The sequence below is a fragment of the Emydura macquarii genome, unplaced genomic scaffold (genome assembly GCF_026122565.2).
Source record: "Emydura macquarii macquarii isolate MOO-44397 ecotype Brisbane River unplaced genomic scaffold, CSIRO-AGI_Emac_v2 contig_1119, whole genome shotgun sequence".
In the NCBI taxonomy this organism is placed as follows: domain Eukaryota; kingdom Metazoa; phylum Chordata; order Testudines; family Chelidae; genus Emydura; species Emydura macquarii.
This window is the reverse complement of record NW_027131256.1, coordinates 13,989,209-14,011,075: the sequence shown is the minus strand read 5'-3', so window position 1 is coordinate 14,011,075 and position 21,867 is coordinate 13,989,209. Positions and strand designations below refer to the sequence as shown.

Genomic DNA, 21,867 nt, shown 5'->3' with positions numbered 1-21,867 from the left:
GATCATGGCTTCTTTTATGAGAAGGCCGACACAAAGGACAAGTTCTCCTGCTCGCATACATTGACATAGCTCCACTGGCTTCTTAGAGCCAATGGAACTGCTCCCATTTCCACTAGCGAGGAATCCAGCCCAAACTGTTTCCATATCTACTTTCACCTCAATATCTGTTTAGTGTTTGTCTCCAGTACTTCAGGTAGCCTGAGTAAAAAGTGTTGAGGAAGGCTCTAAAACACACCCACTTTCCAAAACGGATTAGAGCACCAATCCAAAGATCTCAAAGATTAGGCCTCATCTTTCCCACAAAGCAGTTATTTTTATACCCCAAGAACCCGAACCCCATCTGTTAATCTCTACAACAGCCTTGCAGTGGGGGGAAAGGAATGCACAGCTGCTTCATGGGAGTGAGGTCAAGAACTTCAGGGGGAGAGATCCTATCCCAAAGCAACTTTCATTTAATTCTGGTCCTTCCCTCTAACCCCACTGGGGCTGAGAGAGTTACTTTATAGGACCCCCTTCCTCGCGCTTCCATCACTACCATAAAAGGAAGAGAGACAGAGAGACCAAAAATATTATCCTGCTGAGGGTGGGGGAGCGCATCTGGCGGCAGGGGGGAAGGAAGGGCAGTCGGTCAGTCAATGTCTTCGAGGAGGTTGCATCTTTTCACATAATCTCCCAATCACTGAGAATTATTGTTCAATGGCTCTGAAATGTCGGTAGATGGAGCTGCACTGCTCCTAAACTATCTCCAGGGGTGTCAGCTACCTGTGGTAGAACCAGACTCCCTGCAGTGAGTCACTGAAATACTGCAAATGCTCACTGCCTCCCTGACATCCTTCTCTTCACTTTAGGCTGGCAATAGGATAGAGGGTGGTTGTGTAGAGATATAGGTCTCTATGGAATCCAGCTGAGCTGCACGGCTAGGACCTTCCAAGGACACAACAGACTGTCCCCCTAAACGTAGTTGCTTCCACCACTGTTAGAGCTTACACTAAGATAGCTGACCCACTTTTAAATATGTTTTGGGGTTGTTTACATAATATTGACAAAAACCAATCTAAAAACAGAGAGATAAAATTGATAGTTTGAGCAAATCCATACAAATGAAGAAGACTGAGGGAAATGCAGGCATGGTCAAACCCGAACTACTTCTTGGGCTCTGGTGATTGAGCCCAACACCAGATACTCTCTGGGCTGGGAGTGGAGAAGCTGGAGCCTGCCCCCTCTCCAGCACACAGCACGTGATGTTTGGATTACAATGATGCAATGCAAATACTTTGCCAAATGAACTGGCAATGCTGGGGTTCACTCCTGACATGTTAGGGCAGCTTCAAATCCATGCCTGAACTGCTCACTCAGTAGCAATTAAAGAGCTAAGAAATTTAAAAGTTAAACAGAATCTCTCCTATTTTGTGTGTCCAACTGGGATCAGGCATCACAGAGAACTCAAAACCAAAACCACACCAAAAAAACCTATGGGAGCTTGTCACAGGCTAGCTGGCCCTTCAAGGGGACTTGGATCTAGCTCACCTGGGATAGAACAATGACCCTCCCAGCTGATCCTGAGCCGCTAGGCATCAGATGGCCTTGTTTATCTGGTAAACTCTGGAGAAGGGCAACTTCCAGGCACTTGGCCTGGAAGAGGACTGAAGAGGATTGCAGGAGGGAGTCTATCTGGCCCCTGTGAACGTCCCTGGAAGAAGAGAGACTCTCAGAGGGAACAGCTCTGAGAGTCAGCTCTCTCTGTAGGAGAGTGGGAAAGAACTGAAAGTGGAGCCCAGGAAAGGTAGAAGGTCTTTTGTTTGTGTCGCTGTTGGGACTATTAACTAAGTTTTCTATCAGCACCTCACTGGGTGACACCAAGGAAGACTCCTGCCTGGGGCATGGATCACGTGTATGAATGGGGCACGGTCACATGCCGGTTTAAACTAGTGTAAATGGTGGATCCTCTGTAACTTGAAGTCATTAAATCATGATTTGAGGAGTTCGGTAACTCAGCCAGAGGTTAGGGGTCTCTTATAGGAGTGGGTGGGTGAGGTTCTGTGGCCTGTGACGTGCAGGAGGTCAGACTAGATGGTCATGATGGGCCCTTCCGGCCTTAAACTCTACAAGTCTATACGAGTTTCCCCAGAAGACTGAAGGAAAAACCATTGAGACAAAGGAAACAGTGCTGTAGTGGACCACAAGGGCAGGCTAGTCAGGCTGACCCAGCCAGAGCTAATATGCTGCTACCAAAGAAGGATGTGTGCAGAACATCTGCCACAGTTTTACAAATTTAAGTCAGAGCCTGTACATTACATTTAGTTTGCATATTAAATTAGGTTTGTATGAACCTATTTGAATAATCATCATGAGAAGGCTCATGGCTATTTCTTTCAGATCCAAGTTTCTCATCGCCAGATTCAGTCTTCCCGTCTGCTCCAATTATGCTACAACACTGCACTCCTGTGGCCAAGTATATGGACTTTCCTATGACCCCTGAATATTTGCTTCTTAAGAGTGTCAGAACTTCACCTAATGGTGATATGCAAACATCAGGCCTCATTCAGCAGTGGTACTCCTGTGAAATCAGGCTCACTCTTAGGAAAGAGGTATAACATTACAATCACGCACACAATGCTGCCCAGTAAGCAAAGGAAGGGGATAGCTCAACACATTTCTAGTGTTCACTAGTTTTTTTGGTTTTCAGTGCTGCCAAGTTCACATCCTCCTACAGATCACTAAGTCCTGCTAACTGTGATCACCCTAGCATGCACTCTGCTGGCAATTTGTAGCACACACTAATGAACCTTGCCGAAGCCTGGGGACTGCCTACAGGGTAAGGCAAATCTCTTCTTTCCACTCATGCATAGTTCTTTAAAATTTATCTTTCTAGTATTCTTTTTTTTTTTTTTTTTTTTTTTTTAAAACAAGAAGGCACAAAACTAGTCGGGGGGGAAAAAAAACCCACGCTAAGTGGGTCCAAATTCTAGGGTTTTTTTCAACAGTTCCAGACTCTAGATTTCTTTCCACCAGAATGAGTGTTGGGGTGCCATTTGGATGGGAGTGAGTGAGCCGTTTTGTGCGTTGAAATCTGCAAGCTGTGGTCTTGCACAGTAAACAAAAATAATTAAATGAACAGTATGTTGAAATGCTCCCTTTTTCCTTGTTTGTCTGGGGGAACTCAGCGCACAGCCTTTAATTTGTAGGTTATTGACATATTAAAAATAATATTTGCATGCCAAATTTCAAGGGGATGGGATATGTTTTATCAACAACAAACAAGCTGACATTTTCACATGCATCAAGGCCTGCCAATACAGTCTGGAACACCTAAATCTCAACTTGTTTACTTATCAATGCCAATACTCACAGGGTCATTTTAACCTTGAATACTGATTGCAGCCTCCCACTCTTCATATAGACCCCTTACATTCCTCAAAACATGTTTCTTGCTGCCTACATTGAGCCAGGAAAGCATCCCCCATGCTAAAGTCTTATTCAAGTCACTTACTGAAGCGTGATTACGTGTTTTTCTGAATCAGGACCTTGGTATCTGCAGTGACAAGTCACCTACACCGCCTCTTGCCTTAGCTGTTGTCCTGAGTGGTGGTTTTATCAGAGTCGTACTGTGAGTGTTCCAGAGCAGGAATCTTATCCTGCTTTCTAAGGGACTGTGTACATTTACAACATAAACGAATTAAAAAAGTTAAGCCTTAGGTGTCCCCAATGGCAACACTCTTATTTGAGTTACTATTCAGGTTATTTGTTGCTAAAGCTCAGTTTGGTGCTAGACTAACTTGTATTACCACCCGTTCTGGAAAAATATGCACACCATTCACATCATGACGGTGACAGGAACCTTACCTCTGCCAGCTGGAAGAGTGTTGACTCCCCACATGGCTTCACAGACTCAGGACTCCCCAGTTGTGAAGTATGTGATGAGATCTACATTTGGAACAAACAGAAGAGAGAACATTTCAGGGTTACGGGGGAAAGAGAGAAGGGGGGGAAAAGGCAGAATGTCCTTGGCTGCTCTTGGGATATTGCAGACCGTCAGTATCAACAGAGGGCACTTGTGTTCTCCTGGACCCCAACTTAGGAAAGCATCCCTAATTCAGGAAGCACTGAAGCATGTGCTGAAGTCCCATGGAAGTCAACAGGACATAACATGTGCATACGATTTTTTTCCTGCATCAGGGCCTACGTGAGTGACCGTCTAAGGGAACAGGGAAAAAATCTGTTACTTAGCAGAGGTGGGTCTTTTGCTAATATATAAAATTACACTGAAAACTTTGGGGAAGCTTTCCGTGTAGTTACTTAAAGCAGAGGATGATTTGTCTGATATGGGCACAGACTTCAGTCTAGTCCTTTAAACTTAAACAAAAGCTTGAGTAAGTAAAGTTTTCCAGATCAATAAGGTCTTATTTGCCCTTTTACAGGGACACTGTTGTGCTTACCTTAGCGGCTGCCTAAAGGGCCCCCTCACAGATGTGCCTTAATCTGCTTGTTGTTACAGGTGGCACAGCAAAGAAAACATTTGAACCTAATGGCAGGCACACTGCTCAGAGTGATCAAGGTAGCAGTTCATTGTGCTCTCCCAACCTTGGCTTTGTAGAATTAAATGGCACTGTTTGGAATGAGAGGCTCTGTCCTTTAACATTGGCTTTTCAGGGGATAGGTATTCCTGAGACAGTTTCTTCATGATGAACATATTTATATTCACTGTCTTTCGGGATACACAAGGCCACTCTAATTTTTGATTGCAGGCTAGTCCACCCATGGGGTTCAGTGTGTTTTTATATCACATCTTTCCTTTGGAATAGATTACTTTATTTTGCAGTTTCAAAGGGATACACTGAAATTAAAAAACGAACACCCATTTCATTGCCATACATTCACCATACGCCTCTGTTTAAAATACACTGGAACATTATTTTTGTTTGATATTTATTAACAATTACTTCTATTACAGTAGCTCCTGAAGCTCCAGTCAAAACTGAGTCTCTATTGTGCAAGGCACCGTATAGCCTGGTCCCTGCCTCAGACAGCTTCCAATCTAAAACTCCGATCCTGCAGTGAGCTCTACAAAGGCAGACCCCCTAAATCCTCAGAGTATTATAGTCAATGAGCGAGTGTACTCAGAGATCTGCCTGTGCATAGACTGGCTTGCAGGACCCAGGCCTTAGTTTCTTTCATTTCTATTCTACAGTAACTTACTTCATAAAAATATTAACCACAGAGCAGATCTCGATTCAATATCAAAGCTACAGAGAGGCTGTGAAAAATAACTCCAAGTTGCTGAAATATAGCATGAGCTCGCGCAGAGGCAAGTTCTGATTTCTGAGACCTCACGTAAAAACCAAACAGAATGGAAAATGCATCATTAATTATGAGGTGAGAGAAGTCAACATATTATTACCTTAACATGAAATACACTCAACAGCTCTGAGAACAAACGGCAGGAAACACAGTAACATGAGAATTTATCTTAGAGAAGATGTCTGCTGGGCTTGGGAGGTGAGGGAATGATCAATCAGCTCCCAATGAGAGCAAATTTTACTTTCTTCTAATTAAATGTAATCTTTTAGTTGTAACAGAATTATCAGTACCTACAACACCTTCCTAATTTCCATTAACCTCAAACATGAACGATAAGTTCTTTTATACAGAGTTGGCTTCTGGTCCCACACGAACATTTATCTTTTTTAGGATCATGTTACCTCTCAGAGCCCTTTTACAATAACTGCCAATGTTTTAGCTGCTATTTATGTCATGCGTTGTATGTTATCCACTGTAAGCAGGCATATGCCATGGCGTACACTTTTTGTTGCCTATGGAATGTATGGCAACTCAAACATTTAGTAAACTGTTAAGGCCTTAACACACACTAATACTGTAAGCATATTTTATATAATGATGAATCTATATAGGAAGATTGTGGCTTTATCCTAAACTTGGGTTGAGGGTGGGAGGAGGGAGGAAGAATAGTGAATCATCCATTGTGCATACCAATATTAGGTCAACCTCTCATTCGCAGGCATTTTGTCTCGAATTGCTAGATTTAAATATTTTGCACAAAACCCAAACAAAATGTAAAGAGTTATCTTTAAGTCCATTCCACATGGGTCAGTGAAACTGCACCCGGGATGAATTCATTCGCAAGTGCTGACTGCAAGTAGGGTGTGGGAATAGAAAAGGCAATTATACATTGCTGCAACAAGGATCCCTATTTCTAAGTTAGTCTAGATGAGAAAAAAGCTTTAATAGAGCAGCTACAAGATGAGTACTACTTTTTTAGCTGATTAGACTGGTGATTTTATTGTCATCATTCCTTGGAAACATTTTCTCTGTTTAATAAAAGATGAGAATTTACTTAAGCAAATCCAAAAGGAGCTTGCAATCTTCACTACGCAGCATTCATCACCATCTGTTCTCATTTGTCAAACAGATATTCAACAGGCCTAGAGAACATGAATTTCCATCTGCTCTACTTCCCTCACGTGGAAAGGAAGAGAAGAGCAGCCAGCAGCAAATGACCAGAGAAGTCTTAATGACAACCAAGTGCACCCCAGACCCTGACCAACGTCTGGTCTAGATCACGACCTTCCCGAAAAAGCCCACAGAGGGACAAAGCTGTAAATACATCAAGTGGTCATGTGTTTGCAGGACCACTACAAGGTGAGCAGGGGCACGGATCCTCAGCTCAACGATATCCTGAGATCTGTGGGACTTTCCTGTGGATTTTGAAACATCTGGGAACACTACGGCATCTGCACGCATCTCCAGACGTGCTGCACTACTCCTAGGGCTTTCATCCCCTGTGGTGGCGGGTCAAGAATGGGCAGGCCTCATTAGCCAGATCATCAGCTTTAACTGAAAAATATAGCACTTGGTGAAAACAAGAAGGTGAAAGGCACACTGGGACTTTTAGGAAGAAAGAATGCCATGCTGTATAATGAGCTATCTAGAGTGACAGGGGAATTCTATTCCTGGGGTAAAGGATGGCCATTATATGTGACCCATCTACTTGATGGGATCACTCTTTTCACAAAGAGTCAGTCTGATCTACTCCTGCTGTGAAGGGAATAAAGAGAAAGGGAACATATGAGGAACACCCAGTCAGAACAAAATGCTGTCTGGGACGGCTGTCAAGAATCCCCAGGCACACTGGCTCACAATGCAATTCATATTATTTCACAGGACTATTTCGCTACCGGTTAAATATCTACTTTCACTCCTTTTTTAGTGGCATTGTACATTGCTCACTGAAGTATGTTGCACATTGTTTACCATAATTTAACTTACTAAGGGCAGCAATGCATTAATAGGCAGGGCCCAGTAAGAAGTGGCAGAGCAAAGAACGGGACTTTTGCCAAATGTGACAAAGATGCCCTGTGTGAATAAAAGCCCTGTGTTAGAAAAAGCAGAAGCAGGGCCAACAGCAGAAAGAAGGACTTAAAGAGATACTATAGATTGCTCTGTGCTTCCCCACTGTACAACCTAGATGCAACCAATCTGCATTCCATCTTTTCTGGTGCTGTGGAAAAAGATGCTAGTCACTGCAGTTAGTGCTGCAATGATGTTGGCATGACACACAGGAGTTACTCTTGGTGGACAAAGGTTCTTGGTGCTGCCGTGTTTTTATGGCCCTGTCCAGATTTCTCTCTCTCAGCTCCCAAATTTGAAGTAAAGTACTGTCCTAAGCTTCAGAGGCCAGGCCAGCCTGGAACTGAAATTATTCTCTTCCAACATAAAATTACTCCTAACTACATGTAGCAGAGTAAGGGGATGTTTTAACATTTCCAACAGAAAAAAACAGATCCTATATTTAAAACAAAAACTCCCTCCTTCAAATTAACCAATAAAATGCACTTTTCAAATCCCCCTGACTTCTGCTGTTTCAGACAACATCTCAATATGCTGAGTGAACTAACTGAACATAAGTAGGTGCATCGTTAAATGCGCTGACACTCCCTTACAATACATTCCTACCGGAAATGTAGGGAATATTAACAGATTTTTACAGAGCTTCTGTGGAATTCTAAAAACAGATATAGAATCATTTATTAACTTCTTTAGGGTGGTTTGAAAATACTGTTCAGTTCTACAGGTGATTGTTAAGAGAGTTGTTAAGACACAAACAATGGTAAGGGATTTTAGTAGCTGATGAGGGGATTTAGCCACACAACTCAGTTGTGGCATTCACATTTATAGGAGTTGTGTCCCCAAATCCTGGAGTTAGCTTCCAAAGTCTCACCCTGTGGCTTCATGCTATTAAACTCTATAGGCTTTTCCCATAAGGGTTGCCCAATCTGATTTATAAGCATTAGAGAAAAACGTTTAGTACATCTGAAAAGTCTGTACATTCTGGCCCCTTAATGGTCACCTGTAAATTACTCTTTTATACCTAGATCTCATCAGTAATGATGTGTACTGAATGTCCTCATAGTCTGGCAACACATAATTAGTTCAAAACTTAACACACACAGAAAAGACACAGGCATGGATTGTGCCCAAGCCCATATGAGAACAAAGGGGAAGAAGTAGGGAATATGGGGGTTCCCAGATCCCATAGTGCACGGCCAGTGCAGGGCCAGGCAGAACCTCAGTTCTTATGAAAGAACAGAGACTACGAAAACCTAGCTCCACAAGCAATACCTTGTGTAACCCACATGCTTTATACTGCAGCATTTGACTGTGTTTCTCTTGAGGAGGGAGAGAGAAGCAGTGGGGAGGAGACATGGAGCTTATTTGGTTAATCTATGTCTCCGCACAGGTGCCAACAGTAGGGCAGGGCAATTCAGTGGGAAGGACCCAGGAACATCCAGAACAGGGTGGAGGAATTAGCTGGTGTGTTCAGTAGCGGTCCTGAGACTGTATAGGAAGCTTTCATTGTGGTCACTGCACCTGACCTGTCATGCCCTAATGCCCTCTGAAAGCAGAGCCAATCAGATGGAAAAGGGTGGGGAAGATGATAGAGGAGTTAAAGCAGCCCTGTGGACTCAGTGGTTGACGGACACAGGACCAAGAGACGTGTCTGCTGTGAGAGCCGAGTCCCTGTCTCTCTGCCACTTTGGATACAAATCAGGACTATTCTAGCTTTATTTACTAGGGAAGGATCATGTTTGGTCCACCATGGTGTGTTTTGTGAGCCTAAAGAGAGCTGGGAGGAGAGCACTGGTTACCCCTAGATGCTACAGAGCCTGTGGACAAACATTTAGCTATTACCTAACTGCTCTAAACTGGGATTCTATCTCAGTTAGAAAGGGAGAGAGACTGGAGCAATACTTCAGCAAAGAGTTAAGCTGAGATGCAGAAGAAGGGGAGCGTATAATTATATAGACTATTGCCTGAACATCTCCATCGCCCCACTACACTCGCAAAGGCTGCTCAGCTGCAATTAACAACAGCCTTTCCTCTCTCCCACTTAAAAAAAAAAAGAAAAAAAAAAGTTAAATTGTCATACCTCTGCAAACTGAAATAGTGCCGACTCCTCAGTTTGTTTTGCAGCTGAAGGGGCATCGGGTTGTGATGGGCTTGAAGAGAGCTGGAGGGAAAAACAATTATTTTCTATATAATTATCTCTAACTTCAACATTCTACACTTCTTATACCAAATGTACAAAGACTCCCTGTAGTCAATACCATGCAGATGGATGGCAGAGGACTACACTGTAAAAAGAGTACTTGCTTTCCTAAAGGACTAATAAAAGGTAATCTGTGCGGAGTATTTAACATCACAAACTACTGAAATCACCATGAGAATCAATACAACATAATAGCTTTTTAAAGAGCTTTTACTTGTTCACTGAATAGTCAAAATAGCAAAATAAAAAACCACTACCACCTCATAATTTAGAGCTCAGGAAAAAGGGTATTTCACTGCAGTACACTGGCATTTACAAAGCATAATAAGCAACTTAGTTTGGAATGTGTGTGGATGTAGACCTCATAATAGCTGCACAAAACCAAAGCGAGGCACTGGATAAGTTCCAGTAGCCATAGACACTGCACTTAACACTGTATAGCTTGTATCATTTGCAGATGGAATCAGAATTTCAGATTAATGTTGGGTTTGCACAGCAATTTATTTTTTACTGCCGCAAATGGCCACAATGCAACCAGAAGCATGTTTTAATTTCCAAGGAAATGAAGGCAGGCCAATAAATAGGCATCTCAGATGAAGTATATGTGAGTAGCTTCCAACTTGCTCACCTTATAAAAGATGGATGTGCAGATGTGGTTGTGGATTGGCACTCTACCCTGGCACTGGGTGAGGAAAAGCCAATGGTATTTAGCGGGAGGTCACAGGTCCTCAGCATAACCATAACTAAAGCACCCAGTAAAATGCTGCGCCAAGTCCCTCCTTCCTACTCCCCAAGGCATTGCAAAATGAACAAATGCAGTCAGTAGGTGAGCTGTGATTTCTCCTATATGTTAACAGACTTACCAGGAAACCCCAAGCAAAAGGCCATTAAAAAGAGAGAGTAGAGTGATTTTCACTATTTTGTAGGGATTGTGCAAACACTACATTAGAAATATCCAATGATGAGTATTTTATTTATTATTCTCACCACCACCAACATGGACACCGGACTCTGTTCAATTTTAAGGTGGTGATAAGTGATCTTATTACTGGCTGGCAAACTGAGTTCCCCCCTTCTCTTGAGAGCAAAGCCCCTAGCTCTTAAGAATTTAAAACACATATTATACATTTTATTCTGACTGGTATCCTTCCTGATACATAAAGGATCTGTCTATCTATTTCAGGAGATCTCAGATCTTAACCTGGAACCTTGGGTTTTGTGAGTTGAAGTTAAGACAAAAATCCCATTCCATACATACCAGCATTGTACTGTACATAGATACGAGCATTTATTTTGGGGGTTGGGGAGGAGAAAGAACAGTTATTAGCATTAAAAGACACAGAGCTCAGATCCACAGCTGGTGTAAATCAGCAAAGCCTCATTATCTTCAATGGAGCTATACTGATTTACACCAGTTAAGGATCTGGCCCAGTGTTTCAGCTTATTTGAATTTCTTTGGGTTTAGATTAGCCCTTATTCTTCCCCTCCTCCTTCCCCCCCAAAGAGCTGTACAGAATTTAGCCACACAGCGCCCCCTACAGTCATCAAGATTTGCACAACTCACATATTTACATTTGTGGTGTCAGATTATTTACAATAATTTTAACAAATCAGAAAAAAAAAATGCATAAACTCAAAAGAGCCACTGATGTTCAGTAAGGGCTGAGATTCTTTGGGAACAGATATCATGTCAATGAATCCATTAAACTTTAGCCAAGTTTGTGTACTGTCCATAAAAGACATTTGCAGCATGCAGCATCTATTGGAGATGTGCCGTTACATGGCGTACATACCAAAACAATAGCTGCTGCAAAACTTTTGAACACTTTGGTTCAACTGAGTGCTCCACATAATAGCCTTATACTGGTCGCTTACATTTCTTGCTCTTTTATATATTTAAAAAAAAATAAAAGAATAAGCTCCAGACATACAAAAGATACTTTTAAAATAGTGCTTTACAGAATATCAAACTGAAAGAGAAGACATTTTCACCCTGCAACAAAATCAATAATGTACAAATACTTTGCTGTGGGGCTAGGATGTACGTCAAGTTGGCAACAATGGTCCCATTTGGGCTTAAAACCACAATATCCTGAAACCTGGAGTTTTCAACAAACTCTTGCTGATCATTAACCCGAGACCCTTTCTGGCTGTTTGCAACAGTGAGCCCACTTTATTGACAGACTCTCAAAGGACTTAAACATGTTCAAGAAGTCAGCTGAAGTCATTCTCTGGTATCAGATTGCCAAACGTGAAGCCAAAAAGAAGCTCTACTGGTAGGTAAGGAAAGGAGGCAGGGAAATGGATATTTAATACAAAGTCTGCCTTCTATGGCAGCTGAGAATTCAGGACCTAATCCACACAAGACTTACTCTGTCCTCAGTGGGACTACTCATACATCTCTAGTGACTGAGGTGTATTCTAAATCTTTGCAGGAATGGGCCCAGAGTGTCTGGTCAGCTCTGTGGCTATAGAATAAAGGAAGACTGTGGAGCATCCATAGGCTGACAGAAGCAGTACAATTACGTCTGAATGAGTCAACCGCTAAAATGGTTACATTGGCTCAGATGTATAATTTAACTCTACAGAACTCTATCAGACTCTTGGTTTGTAAGTAAAGAGCCTTGTCAGCTAAGGCCATTTCTGCTCCACATCTAACTGAATGCTTTTTTGAACACTATTATGTTATTGTGCTTAAGGTTTCCATCATGTGCTAAATATACTTTTCTGCAGCTCAAATCTGGCTTCCCCAACTGATAATGGATCATTACCCATAAATAATAGGAACGGGGGCAAGGGGAGGGAAGGGCGTGTAGCTGAAAACATTTGAGTAATGCCCAGTTTCCTTCAGCTAAAGTGTTTGGGATTTCTTTTTAAAAAAAAGGTTTTGTGAAAAAATGATCCTGTTACTTTTGGAAACTCACCTCTGCAAACTGAAACAATGGTGACTTCTGACATTCTTCAGTAGAGTTAGATGCATCAGACTGGGAAGTACTCGAGGAAACCTGAAACAGCGATGACAGTGAATAAAACATCAATGAGGTGCCTACAAAGCCAGCAGCAACAAGAAATACCGTGCAGCAGCATTCAGAAGCAGCGTTTAACAGAAGATGGACGGCCTGATGTTTCATAAACCTCGATACATAGAAGTGAATGAAATTAAATGCAAGATCAGTACTTTAGTACCCTTTTTAATATATTTCACAAAGTTTGAACAGCAGTTAGGCCCAAAATACAGTGTTTGGTTTTGATTTTCAACTTCACAAAAGGTTTTATGAAACCCAATATTAAAAAGACAGTCTGAAATGACTAGCGTTGATCATGCTATGGGGACTGCTACATCTCTTATTTATAAATTTGTTATGGAGAAAAAAAAATATTATTCAAAAAATAAAAACACAACCCACACCATTTCAAAAACCAATTACGTTTGCTAAGTGACAAAAGTGTATTTACTTACAACATTTAAAAAATCCCAAGTACTTAAAAGCAAGAAAATGAGTAGTTAAAAGACTAAGTCTTGCATTGCTCACATAAACATAAAGACACGATATGGGATTTTCAAAAGTGCTTAAGTGACATAGGGCCACAAGTTCCACTGAAAGTCACTTTACACAAATCAAGATAGTAAAAATAGTACATTTAAAACACTATTTTGTGGGTCAGAATAAAGGCTATTGTGATTGAATTGCTTTGTATTCCATTTTCAAAAACATTTAAGTGACTTAGGAGAACAAGTCCCATTTAAAGGATAACTTTAAGTAGGAAATATATTTATGAAATGTCAATTTTTTCAGGGTAAAGAATTACAGCTGTTGTCTCAGAAGACTTGTATCTGCAATTTAATAGAAGTGTGTAGCAGTGCATGGTAAAATTATGTACATGGACCTTTTGGAAGCTGATCAACAGCCTATCAAAAGTGAGGACGCTTTGTGGAATTGTGGGTGTGAGCACACACACACACACACACACACACACACACACACACACACACGCAAAACACACACACACACAAATACTAAATGATAGGCTCTACGGATCCTCCCACATAGAATCTTTAAATGCCAGATGCAATTTCCTGTATTATGACTTTAAAATATTGTAATAAAAACATTATATGTTATATTAAACAAGACCATTTCCTGGCTATTTATCATAAATTTCTTCACCATAATACATTTGCAAATGGCAATTACTAACATATACCCCAATGCCCTTGCTGATTTTTCAGACACAAATATTTTCTTCCCCATTTACTGATTGGTAATTTTTGATTTTGAGGTGAGGGGAGACTGCTGGTTGTATTGTTCTGTAATTGTATTTTAAATGCGTGAAAGATGCTGAGATCCCTGCAGAAGTGCTTTTCTTGGCTCATGTTACATATAAACTGAAAAACTGACCAACCGGCAGCTTAAGGGGTGTGACTTTGGAACTTTACAAGCTAAGGAGATATGTTTATGAGCACACACACGTGTGTGTCGTCTATAAGCACAGGGATTCATTAAAACAACCAGGACTAGAAAAGGCACCAGAATGTGCTGTTCTTTCTGCAGTTTGCTCCTGAAGTCTACTCATTGCAGCATAGGCACAGATAGCAGTTACAGCCAAGGAATTTGCTATTTGAGATTCTGATAATCAGCATGCTGCTGCTGATCTCTCATCTCATTTAGCCTCCTATGTTCCCTAAAGGACTACATTTCCCCCCCAGGACAACCAATGCCACTTCTATGCCACAAGTGAATGACATTTTATACAAAGAACCCCACAAGGCTACCGTGACACCCTCCTGCCATCTCCCCTCCTTAAAAAAGTTATTTTCCCCTCCCCCTCAACAAAATACCATTCTTGAATGTTGTAATCCACATTCCAAAAGAATCTCGCCAAACAGCAATTTGCTATTCCGCACAGTTACTTTTGCTTCCTCTCAACCACAGTTTAACATAACTGAATTGTAGCAGGATGCTGTTTACAAAACGCTGCACAGTACACTTGCTATAAAGTACTGTGTACTAGAAAATACCATAAATAAATGGAACTTAATTATAATCATCACAATGACTGAAAAAGGTACATTTGTAATGCATGCTCCTGGCCTTTTTAATGAGTTGGTTAATTTCAGGCAATTTCACTGATAGTGGATTTGCCAAGAGTAAACTTTCTCAGAATATGGCCCCTTATTTATTACATTTATAAAATTCAGCCATCTACAATGTTGTCCCAGTCACCAGTAAAGTTTGACTGTAATACAGGCTGTGGAATATCAACGTGAAAAGACCCCCAAGGGCTTAATTTTGTCTTTAAGGCAGAGTGCCACATGCAGAGCAGTGTGACACCCCCATCAGAAGTTCCCAGAGGGATTGTGCCGCACAACTCTCCAGGCCAGTATGCAAGTGGTGGGACAGTGAGAGCCTGCTCCACACCTCCTTTTCCTACCCATTTGGGATGGTGAGCATGGCTAGCCTTATGCAGAACAAGGGCTGTAAATGTACTCAGTTCCCAGGAGGGCATGCAAAGGGAGAGGAGAGAAGAGGTTCCTTGTCACCCCATACCTGCACATACCGTGATGCATGAGGCCAGGTAGAATATCTGTCTGGAAGCTGTTTGAGCTACTGTACAAGACCACAAAAATTACTGAAAAGCAACTGTATGAGGCTGTGGAATAACCACAGCTGTAGACATTCAAGTCCGGATTGATACTCACCTTGAAGGGCTGATTTAGGCATCATTAAAATCAATTAAAGTAATTAAAAATTAAGTCTCATTTTTTCCTCCTTGAAATTCACTAAGTTAAGAATGGATTGTTTGCAAGTTGTGTCAGATATTTTACCCTCAAAAATCATTTAGTCCCAAGCCAAGGACAGCTTTTCCAAGTTAAGGTTCAAGTTGCACAGATATGAATTTGGAATTGAAGCAATGAAAGAGTCTAAGATCCCTGCAAAGACTTACACATAAGTAACCATGCTGAGTTCAATGTTAAAGTACGTACTTAAGGTTTTGATCGGGGCCTAGAATGGTAACAGTAATCACTAATTCTGCTACAAGTAAAAATTCTCTACTTTTGTTTATCGGTCCTCTTTTGCCAATCCAACTTGGTACCACATTACTCTCAGCTACACACAACTGATGTTAGACCATCACTCGTGACTTACACCTTAGGTAACATGGCCTTGTAGTTACCAACTGAGCCAAGAGTTCAAAATATCTAGTCCCTATACAGCACAGTGCATCCTTTCTACTCAAAGGAGAAGGGAAGCATCCTCACGCTTTGCATATATGCTCACTTTCCCCCACATCTTTGGTAAAGTAAAAAGGAAAGAGAGGAATAAAGAAATTGCAGTGATTGGCACCCTATAAATAGCTTAGACTGCTACAAGATTAGATTATGATAGATTAATATAAACTAAGGGCACGAGGAATGAGTGAGAGCAAAATTGCAGCACTGCTGTTCAGAGTAATTTCTCTGAAGTAACTCACTGAAGCCACTAGGTGTTGCTATAAGTCTAACAAAAGTCACCACTAAGAGGATAAAGGGATATTATCTATGGCATAGATGTCAGATTTGAATCAAGAGGGCATTCATTTCCCATGGAGACAAGCCAACACATCCTGAAGCTCTTCTTGATTCTGTTGTTCTCACAATGTGTTTCGTTGCACTTCATGGTCTGTTCTTCTAACAAAATAGTAAAATCAGGCTGGAATCTAACAATTAAAACAACATCTAAAATAGAAGCAGCACAACTCATTTTCTCGTAAAACCTCTTTTGTTGTGTCCACCTTTAAATTCTCCTGCCCACTTCTCTAATAAGCTCGATCTTGTGTTTAGAAACTGTGCTGGTCACCAAAACTGAAGTTTCATATTGGAAAACAGAGTGTAGCTGGTTGAAAACTTATGAGAACAGAGATGTAAATTGGCAGCATGATGAACACAAGGATGATGGCATTAACTACAGAGCTATTGTGCAAATGCCACTGTTGATTCCTCTTTTTCTCTTTCTCTGCTGACATATTCACATTGTTCCCCGCCCATTCACAGTTTTTGCAACTACAAGTAACACTTGGTACCTCATTTAATGTAGATTTAACAAGGAAGTTAATGAATGTCAGATAATTTACTGAGGATTAACAGATCTGTATCATCATATCCTTATTAATCCTCAAGAAATGTATGGTCTTAATAAAACTAGTGCTCCCCCCTCCTTTAATTTAGATTTAATAAATAGCAAAGTGAAATACTATAAGCTATACAATATTGGATCAATAGCTACGTTTGTTCCTAATCCCAGGGCCTGTTTTACCATCTAGGATGGGTTTTTCCACACCACGCACCCTTGCTAAACGTACTGCTACACACAGCACTCGCCTGAGGATTCTGGGAAGGGTTAACTGAGGGGATTCTTGAGAATACAACCCCAGTTGAGCTCATGTTACACAATAGGAGATCTTCAGTTTGATTTCCACCTCTCAGCCCCCTGCTTCAGAAGCAGAGCCTTGCCCCTTGGTGCTGGAGACAGAGGATAAATGCCAGCATTTAAAAAGGTTTTGCAAAGGACAATTATCCAAATAACTGGTGGTCTGGGTGCTGCCAGGTTCCCAGTCAGTGGAAGGCTACGTATGCATCCTGGTGAACCGCAGCATTCACACACCATCTTCTAAATCTTAATTGTCACAACAGCTTTGTAAGCGCCATCCCAGGACCATAGTGATTTAATGCAGGGCTTTCTCTACAATTGCTCTTCCTGACTGGAAGACTCTTCCCTGACCAGGACAGGAGCTTGTGGGGGAGAGGGAGAAGAGGAGCCTGAGTGGGAGGAGTGACAGGGGGAGGGAGGCAGAAGGGCAGATGAAGAGCAGACGGGTCTATAACAATTAGAGCACACATGGCTACAGAACCTGAAACCGTCCCCACTGGTCCTGAAGTTCAACATTCCTTTGCTGTGTAGCACACAGCTGTGAAACTCAGTGGCAATATGCATCTCACTATCTCCTTCTAAAGGCAGGCCCACGGAGATTACAGCCTTCCAAGACTACCAGTTACTTTGTCAGCTCAAGTGATCAAGATAGCGTTGTGGATCTAAAAACCCCAGATCTGCGGGGCACCAAACTCCCTTCAAATTCCCTTTCAGAATCTCAGCCAGTTTTTCTGGCTGTCTCAAATGTAACCACATGGCCCTTGCAGCAATCAAAACATAGACGTGTGTAACGTTTGCCACTGAAAAATGTCATTACAAGTAGCTGCCTCTCAGACGGGCCAAATTCCGACACCCTTCCTCATGATGAGCAGCACCTCTCTCCATAAGTCACCTTACTGCCTTCAGAAGGACGACTACTGGAATAAGGCAGTACGCAACAGGAGCATCGGTTGGACTCTGGCCTACAGGAGTGGTTGGCAACGTTAACAGACCACTCTACCCATTTAGCTCAGTGTGCATTTTTGAGAAATGACATGAACTTTTCCTTTACTTTACTCAGTGTCCTCGTGGAAAGAGGTTAATCTCTGGATTTTTTGGTTTCCCCAAGGTGAGGAACATGGATACATTGTGTTCTGGATTTAAAGGAGACATTTGCATGACCTGGCCCTTATTTTGACCAGTTCTGGATTTTGGATGCAGGGATGTAGAGAGGCTAAAATATTTTATTAGCCACACTGCACAGAAATTGTGTGTCTGATACAAGCCTGGTGTACAACCCACACAAATTCTTATGTGAAGCACAAAGGAGGCCTATTTCTGCCCTGAAATTAACATAAGCACAGATCACTGATGCACCCTGCAGCTCTCATAGGAGCATTTTGCATCTTGCACCTTTGAGGTCATCCTAAGGGAGACCACTTTCATATACAAAGCAAAACGGTTCATATCAGGAGTGGAGAACAAAGTTCTTTGCGTCTTTTTAGTGAAACTGAGCACCCACTGCTCTCATTTAATGTCAGTAGGAATTGTGGATGCTTAAAAACCAGACCCATTTAAAAACAACAAAACAACTCCTTTTCCCCCCTTAAAAATGGTAGTAAATCCCAAATTTGAAAGGGCATTTTTCTAGGTGTGATACTTACAAGACAGTTACACGTTACCACAAATTAACCAAACAGCACTTTCTCTTTCACTTACAGAATACCAGGATTCCAAACTAAGGGTTTGGCAGATGGTTCCTCTACAATAGTACCTAGAATTGCTAATGTCTAAAATAGCTCAAGCACTTCCACTCCCTACACAGACTTGTGCAACCCTTAACTTGGGTCTCAGCAGGTAAGTCAAGGAGCAACACATTTCAAAAATTTTCTCATTTTTACCTGTATACAAACCAGGTATATTCTGTTACTGTTTTCAGCTTTTGGAACATTTAAAAGTATTTTCCCTGTTCCATGGCCACACAGATAATTTTATATACTTTTTGGGATAGGAATTTATGCCACAGGTTCAAATGTTCAAAACTGGGCATCAAAAATCTCACTTGTGATATACAAACACCATTATAATGCACCTGTTGGGCCGATCTGGGCCACCAAATGCAGGATTTGGGCCCTAAAATGTATCCTGAATAGCAACCAATCTACAGAAACTAACAGAGTGTCTCTGCTGCTGGAGCAATGGAAAAACATTTTGTATTTACTGAAGTCTTACGTAAGTGCAAAATGTTTGTATTACGGTGAATGAACTACAAAGCCTACCTGCTGGGGGTAACACAGAGTCCTAATTAACAGGAATGGACTATAATACCTTGGATGTTTGCTAGCACTTGCAGCCTTTTCAAGATTTAAATGTACATATGACCGATGTAATTGTATTATTATTATTAAATATTTATATTGCTGTCGCTCTCAAAGGCTCAGGTCAGGAAAGATGCTGAGTTGTTCCAGGCACTATTCAAACACACAGGCAAAGATGGTACCTTCCCTGAAGAGCTTGCAATCCACGTTCTAACAGAACTATTGCATTCCAGTACTTCTATCTTTGACAACAATATCTTAATTAGGGATCGTCTTCTGATCTCATATCACTGAAGTCAGTCAGTGGAATTATATTGCTACAGTACAGAAGATAGACCAAAATCAGGCCCGAAGTGACTCTTTTGAGGAGAGTCCAGCTATGCTGCTCACACACACACACGGATGCCATCAAATGATGGCTAAGATGGATACTGCATTAATACCTCCTACTTGTCAAACATTTCTCTTTAGCACTCCTGAAGGGGTTGGGGACAAAGGAGGAGAGATAGTTACTTACCTCTTGTGCAGTCAGGGCATGTTCCCCTGCTAAAAGCAGCATACTTAGGCCTCCCATCTGTGTAGGATCTGTTCAAGAGTAAACAAATATTAAGGTGATTCATCTGCATGCTGAAAGAACCTACTGTCTGCAGTGAAAAACCTCAAAAGGCTACTTGTCACAGATATTCCAAAGCAAGATGCCACAATGCCAGTCCAAGAGCATCACAAATAACCATTTCTACATTCCCTCGGGGATAGAACATTCAAAGCTGTTTGAGGGATTTGATGGAGTTTGTGAGTTTAACTCCCGTGTGTGTGGATATACAATTTTACTGCCACAGGTTCTAAGTACTACAGCAATGGATATCTTGAAATCAGCAAGTGTGATGGTCTCACACAAAACATTTGCAGAACAGCACTAATATCACAAATATTTACAAATGTAAATGGAAGTTCGGACCGGGGGATTAACCCTCCCTAAGCCACAGAACAAGGAAAGACCATGTCAGACATGAAGCTTCGTTTTAACAAAAGGGAAGCAAGTGTGCTCTTTACTTATTTTTAAACTAGAACTGAATTCAATGTTGACGCATGCCAGGCTGACAGCTCTGGAGAACGTAGCCCTCTATTTATCCCTAGCACTCGTACAGCGTAGGCATTTGGTTGGGCAAACTGCCCATGTGTCACCCAGCCGATACAGTATTACGTAGGGTTAAAGTAATCTTAAAAAATAAAAGTCTTTTTCTAAGTATTTGATTTTGACATTGCCCTCCCCTCCTCCCAGGCCTTCTTGAATTTCAAGAGTTCTGACAATAAAAAACAGTGAAAGCAATGAACAGTGACACCGTGTACTTACAGAGTGCCTTTTTCAGGGATCTCAGAAGACTAGCATTCTTTATTTTTATTACTAATGATTGATATTAGAGTAATGCCTAGAGGCACCATTGAAGATGAGGGCCCTGTTATGCGGTGTGCTGTACAAACACATAGTAAGACAATTCCTGGACTAAAGAATTCACAAGACAGACAAAGTGGGGGAGAGAGAAAGTAATCATCCTCATTCTGCAGGTAAGGTATGTCTACACTGTACACTAAGCCCAGCCTCTGATTCAGGTTTGAGCCAAGGCCTCCCATTTCTGTCCACGCACAAATCAAAATCAGTCTGACTCAGATCAGCAAGAACTCAGGACCTGGGTCCTAGGATCCTGCTTGTGGATGGGTCAGAGCCTGAGTCCTGCTGTGAATGGGGTCTAAGTCTTGTCATTTTGCACTGTTAAGCCTCAGATCCAAGTCAGCAGGCTTGCACAGTGCAGTGGGGATGTGTTAACATGGCTGTGAGACCCAGGTCTAGCAATTTTAAGCCCAGATTTACAATGCAGCATGAATGCTCAAAGTTCGGGCTTGAAAACACTGAGTCCACAAGCCTGGGCCCCACAGACCTGGGGCTACAGTGCACTGTAGACATACTCTGAAGCCCGGAGAGAGTAAGTGACTTTCCCAAGATCACACATGCTGTCTGTGGCATAGCTGGGAATTGAGCCCACATCTTTCAAGTTCCTGTCCCCATTGTCTTAATCACACAACCATTTTTCATCTCTAAACTATAATGGCTAAATTCACAGGGTAAATTATTTTTATACTGGTTTTACAGATGAGCAAACAGAGGCTCAGAGAAGCTAAGCAATTTGCCCAAGGTTACCCAACTGACTCAGTGAGTGAAGAGGGACAAGCTGACGTCCAATGACTGAAGAACACTCCCTGCCACCAGACGACTCACTGCAGGCACCACATTAGTTCAGAATGAATTTTCTGCCTTCCCACAAATGAGTGTCGTTGGGAGATTTTTTTTCAAGTTTCCCATTTCATTTCCCAGGGGTGGAAAAAAAGAAAGCTTACTGGGGCCAAATACGGGTTTCAAGTCATATTAACAGTGAGAAGAAAGCTAAAAGAATGCTCAAAGAGAAAATACATTGGGTTGGTGCCTTAGGTGTGGGATTTTTACGAAGCAATGGACTGAAAAAACTCTGGAGGCAGAAGGTAGGGGAGGGAAGGGGAAATCAGGCATATTACAGAACAGAAGTATCATCTTGCCAGGCCA

General features: G+C 41.7%; 1 protein-coding gene across 6 annotated transcripts in view; it reads right to left on the bottom strand.

Annotated features, from left to right (window-relative positions):
* The window catches only part of BBX (BBX high mobility group box domain containing), a 177,729-nt gene that overhangs the window by 38,818 nt on the left and 117,044 nt on the right, over nucleotides 1-21,867 (bottom strand). For all 6 annotated transcript variants that reach the window (XM_067546196.1, XM_067546199.1, XM_067546194.1 and 3 more), the window contains 4 exons: nucleotides 19,789-19,856; nucleotides 12,490-12,570; nucleotides 9,446-9,526; nucleotides 3,844-3,924 (listed from right to left, as the gene is read on the bottom strand). In XM_067546196.1, coding sequence (XP_067402297.1) covers nucleotides 3,844-3,924; nucleotides 9,446-9,526; nucleotides 12,490-12,570; nucleotides 19,789-19,856 — 311 coding nt within the window. The remainder of the gene's footprint in view (nucleotides 1-3,843; nucleotides 3,925-9,445; nucleotides 9,527-12,489; nucleotides 12,571-19,788; nucleotides 19,857-21,867) is intronic.